The 5,285-nt window shown below is 38.1% G+C and overlaps 1 protein-coding gene across 1 annotated transcript; it reads right to left on the bottom strand.

Annotated features, from left to right (window-relative positions):
* Positions 1–1,659: 1,659 nt before the first annotated feature.
* Positions 1,660–4,331, bottom strand: LOC105762421 (cation/H(+) antiporter 15). The gene is made up of 3 exons (XM_012580228.2): positions 4,083–4,331; positions 2,994–3,989; positions 1,660–2,886 (listed from the first exon to the last, which is right to left on the bottom strand). The coding sequence occupies exons 1-3, from the start codon at positions 4,329–4,331 to the stop codon at positions 1,660–1,662; spliced, it is 2,472 nt and encodes an 823-aa protein (XP_012435682.2).
* Positions 4,332–5,285: the final 954 nt, after the last annotated feature.

Genomic DNA, 5,285 nt, shown 5'->3' with positions numbered 1-5,285 from the left:
TTGATGTTGTAGATTTTGAGCCTCAATCTGTTGAAAAAGCTCTTGCTCATACAGAGTGGAAAAGTGCAGTTCAAGCTGAATTTGATGCTTTAATAGCCAACTTTGCCTAGGAACTGTTTTCTCTACCTCCTGGTCAGAAAGCAATTGGGTGCAAATGGCTTTTCAAAATCAAGAAGAATTATGATGGGTCAGTTAATCATCGAAAAGCACGATTGGTAACAAAGGGATACTCTCAGGTTCCTAGGTGTGACTTCAAAGAAACATTTAACCAGTGGTCAAACCTGCTACTATCCGAACCATTTTATCTGTTGCTATGTCTAACGATTGGAACCTTCGTCAAGTTGATGTAAACAATGTTTTTTTTAAATGAAGACCTAACTAATGAAGTATTCATGCAACAACCTTCAGGATATGTTCAATAAGGACCAAATGGTGAGCTTTTGGAGTGCCGTCTGACGAAGGCTTTGTACGGTTTACGGCAAGCTCCTTGTGCCTGGTTTGAAAAATTGAAACAATTTCTTATCTCTACTGGTTTTCTCATTCTAAAGCTGATGCTTCCTTGTTTGTTAAATTTTCGACCAAGTCCACTATCTCTATCTTGGTCTATGTGGATGATATTGTTATTACTGGCAATTCGACTAATGAAATAAACTGCTTTGTTCAACGACTACATACCGAATTTTCTCTAAAGGATATGGGTGAGCTTCATTATTTTTTAGGGATTGAGGTCAGTAGGTTCTTCACTGGCAGTCTGTACTTATGCCAGCACAAATACATTCGAGATCTTCTTGACAAGAGTTCTCTGGCTAATGCAAAGAGTGTTCATACGCTAATGGTTTGTTCATCAACTTTGTCTAAAGATGAAGGTGATCGGCTTGTAGATCCTACTGGATACAGAAGTCTAACTAGTGTTCTTCAATATGTGGTTCCAACTTGGCCAGATATTGTCTATGCTGTAAATCGTGTCTGTCAGTTCATGCATGCACCTACTACAGTTCATTTGATAGCCTAGAAACATATCCTGAGATATTTACATGGTACTATTAATCATAGGCTAGTTTTTTGCCAATCTGACAAACTATCTTTGGTTGGATATACTGATGTCAACTAGGGTCTTGACTTTCATGATCGTCGATCTACTACAGGATTTTGTGTCTACTTTGATAATACACCTGTTTCATGGTGTTCTAAGAAACAACAAGTTGTGTCGCAGTCCACAGCAGAGGCTGAATATCGAAGTCTTGCTGCAGCCTCTAGTGATATTCCGTGGTTAGTTTCTCTGTTAACAAAGTTACAAATTAGTTCTACTGATCCTCCTACAGTTTGGTGTGATAATTCAAGTGCGGTGATGGTCTCTCGTTGTTGGTGAAGTGCCAGCGTGTGATCAAGTTGCAGATATTCTCACTAAACCTTTTTCTGTCTCATTATTTGCTCGATTTTGAAGCTTACTTCAGGTCTTACCCATTGAGAAGCTGAGTGAATGTTAAACATTAGTATAAAGACTGTTAATGTTGTTAGTTTGTTATCAAATCTGGTAATCAGTTTGATATGAAGTTGGTTAAGAACAGTTTCTCTCATATAAGTGTATAAACATAGTTAATGTATTCACTTAAGACTGAAGAAATATTGATTAAAGAATTACTCAGTAGCTTATCTTTTTTATTCATATATTTTCTGCATCGTATCTAACAAATTGTGTTTACTGGATCCAGTTGAGAGATGAGCAGATTGCTGGACAACCAAAACAGAAGGTGGTGATTCAAAATCTGATGAAACTAACGCCTCCCCGAGCAACCCTAATTCTGGGGAATCACTCCAGTTGGATAGCCCTACTGTCAATGGACATGCTTTACCATGCCCTCTTCCTACTACATACAAATTGAAATCACTGTACGCAGTATTTATGATGGATATGATCTTGTCACTACTGTTAACTAGTTCTTCCACATAAGCTATAGATTGATCATGCATTGTCCTGAACCTGAACTCATTCACATAATCATCATCAAGCTGCTTCTGCTTCTCTCTTTCAAATATTGTTGTGAATATCTCATGATCATCTTCTTCCACTCCCTCACCCAACTCTGAAACATCTTTTCCTAAAACGAATCGAACTAAGGTAAGTATTAGGCGTGGATTGCCCGCCATTCTCCAGGCATAAGCTAAGGCCTCCCGGTCGTCAGGTCCCTCAATGAAAAACATGGCAACGTGACACTCCTGCGTGTCTTTTTGCGATTCAGAAACACCCATTAGGCCACGATCCACAAGTAAACCAATGGAACATGAGGAAGTTGCTAACAAGTTTTGGTTCACTTGCTTATGCTCAATGTTTTCATCTGTCCATCCACCAACCCCATCAGGTCGCTTGTGATATGGGATCAAAATGATACTGGCAAACTTGTCTAGTGAAAAGTTGTTGACATCCTCGTGCATGGTGGCGTAAGGGGACACTACTGTTAGAGGCTGAACAGCTGCCGCAGGGTTGTCTTTCTCAAAAGATTCAAAGGCACTGACAATCTGCTCAGCCTCGGCTTTTTCTCGAGTGGTATTGATTTCAGTATCCATGGTTTTATTCTTATCATGGAAAATCAGCATTGCAGATGCTCTTGTGAGCTCAACCAAATGAGCAGCAAAGACAGTAATTGGGGAATTTCTTGTGGCATTCGAATTTTGCAAGAGACTGATCAAGCCCGGCAAATTCCTAGTGGAATGAACGCAAACAAGAACTCGAAGTGGTGCGTCTGGTTTACTTCTCTCTAAGTTTCTATGATTGTATGGCCTCAAATGCCTTGCAGAATTGTGAGTCCAACTCACTATCGGACCTGTAATGATGGTCATGAGCAAGATGGCAGCCATAATCCAAGTAAATGTTTGTTGGTCGAAACCCTGAACAATATATAAAAATATATACATATTGTGTGTTAAATTATAGTAATTATTGTGTCAGATAAAAGAAAAAAATAATTAATCAATTAGAGAATGAAGAAAACCACCTGCATGTTTCGTCCTTCATTAAGAACAATGAGCGCAAGAACTCCTTTGGTGTTCATGAGGACTCCAAGGGCCAAACCGTCCCGCATTGGGCACTTGAAGTAGAGGCAGACAAGAAGAGTACTTACAATCTTAGCAAGGGAAGCCAGAAGTATAACTAAGAGCACCATTCCTATAGAAACATCGGCAAATATAAAAACAAAATTGGTTCTAGCGCCAATAATCAAGAATGTGGGGGGCAACAGAATCCCCACTATGAACTCTTCAACTTTGTCCTTGATGCTAGCCCCAAGCTTTCCACCGGGTATCATCAGTCCAAGCATAAAAGCTCCAAACATGGAATGTGCACCACATAATTCTGTGATGAAACCCGAGAGGAGCACCAGTGATAGAATGAAATATATGTGGTTATCCGGAATCGGTGCATCTTTGCTGCGTTTGGAAATCTTTTTGGCTATCTTACGGATAAATGGTCGTAACACAAACCACAAGCTTGCCATGCACACCATCACTGGGATTGCAATGTGCAATTCCTTTCTCCCACTGATTATACATACAGCTACCACCAGAAGACTCCAACATGATAGGTCACAAACAGCGGCTGCAGTCAATGCGGTTTTACCAAGCTCCGTGTACATGAGCTTATGGTCTGAAAGTGCTCGAGCCAGGTCGGGAAAGCTGGTAAGGCTAAGGGCAATGGACCAGAAGTATGCACCCATCTCAGGTGCGCGTACACTTGTCTGGTGTTCCAGTATCGTGGCATGTAATCCCACTCCTGCAATGAGGGGAAAAATAATACCAGCAATGGCAACGCTAAAGGCTGTTTTCCCCATTTTTCGAAGTGGGGTTATGTCCATCTCCAGCCCCACCAGAAACATATAGAAAGTTACCCCAAGGTTGGCCATTGTCTCCAGAAACAAACTCGCCTCGAAAGGAGTAATATGATTTGCTACCCACCCTAGATTTCCCAGCACGCTTGGACCCAGCAGAATCCCAGCCTACATTACATGATCAAGAAACAACAATAAAATTATAGTCTAAGCATCTTAATTGCAAAACAAATAATATCTTATCCTGGAATTAATACATACAAGAAGCTCGGAAAGAAAGCGAGGTTGGCGAAGTGGTTTGAGGATAATTATAAAAACACGAGTGATTACAATGAGGAGACTTAATTGGGTCAGAAATATAGGAAGCTTATTCATGACAGGGTTTGTTGATTGCCAGAATGTGTTGGATATAGGCTTGCTTTCATTGTAACATATAGTAAACTCTTTCCTCCCCCCGAACATTATCCTATACTTTCCATTGATTACGAAATCTTTTCTGTGTGTACTCATTTTGCCTCTTTTTCTTTCTCAGACTTGGGCAGATTTTGAGACAAAAAAGAAGTTCCAAATACTATAATGCATCAAACAACTGGTACAAAAATAGCATCCTTGTCTGTCTATAGCTCTTGAATCCAAAAACCAGCATATCCTTAATTTAATTCACGTCTTTTTATTTATTCATTTTGTAAATCAACAGTTTCTAACTACTTAATCTTTCTTTGTTATTTAGTTTCAACCAATCCTCCCTATTGCATTTAATTAATGCACGCTTTAATTGATTTTGGCTTCAACAAGCCATCCCTCTTGCTATTTTAACTTTGGTTATTCAGTACCTAAAGTTTCGTTTCATCCAACAACCTTGTGTCTTTACCAAAATTTTGACATGGTGGTAATTAACCTATTAAAAACCGGCACGCCATTTTTACCCTCAACTTCAAACCAACTAATGAATCATTTAGCATTCTATTTACACACAAGACTTATGTACTTAAACATAACTCATTTATCACTCTTTGTATAAATATTTCCTCTTCTCACGATATCACTTATACTCTCAACCAATAAAACTAATCCATGTTAATATTTCCAAGTCATTTCAAGTCACCAAATTAATTGTCTTATGAAAAAAATAAAAATTAAAGACAAATGAACAAAAAATTGGAGTTTTATTTATCAAAGGCAAATGAGACCAACCTAGTTATAACTTTCAAAATAAGCTTGAATTTAGGCAAGACATGGAGGTTTCTATTCAAATATTTTCAAAATATTTAGTGTTTCAATACTTATAAATAAAAAGTTACAAGTAACCAAAAGTTATGTCATTTGGTTATTAACCAAAAGTTGTCACTATATATAGTGATGAGTTATATCTTTTAAATTTAAAAGTTATGTCACTTGATTATTAACAAATAGTCTACTTGAATAATTATGTTTATTGCTAAAAATATTATAATCTATTTTTAT

Source organism: Gossypium raimondii, chromosome 12 (genome assembly GCF_025698545.1).
Source record: "Gossypium raimondii isolate GPD5lz chromosome 12, ASM2569854v1, whole genome shotgun sequence".
Taxonomy (NCBI): domain Eukaryota; kingdom Viridiplantae; phylum Streptophyta; class Magnoliopsida; order Malvales; family Malvaceae; genus Gossypium; species Gossypium raimondii.
Note: the sequence above shows the minus strand (reverse complement) of the source record. Positions and strands in the feature narration are given on the sequence as shown.

Bases quoted from the DNA above. Each gene is read 5' to 3' on its own strand.
- LOC105762421 (XM_012580228.2), bottom strand. From the start codon at position 4,331: ATGAGTACACACAGAAAAGATTTCGTAATCAATGGAAAGTATAGGATA. The intron at 3,990-4,082 runs GTATGTATTAAT...CATGTAATGTAG, and splicing joins GCTTTCTTTCCGAGCTTCTT to GCTGGGATTCTGCTGGGTCC. The intron at 2,887-2,993 runs GTGGTTTTCTTC...TATATTGTTCAG, and splicing joins ATGAAGGACGAAACATGCAG to GGTTTCGACCAACAAACATT.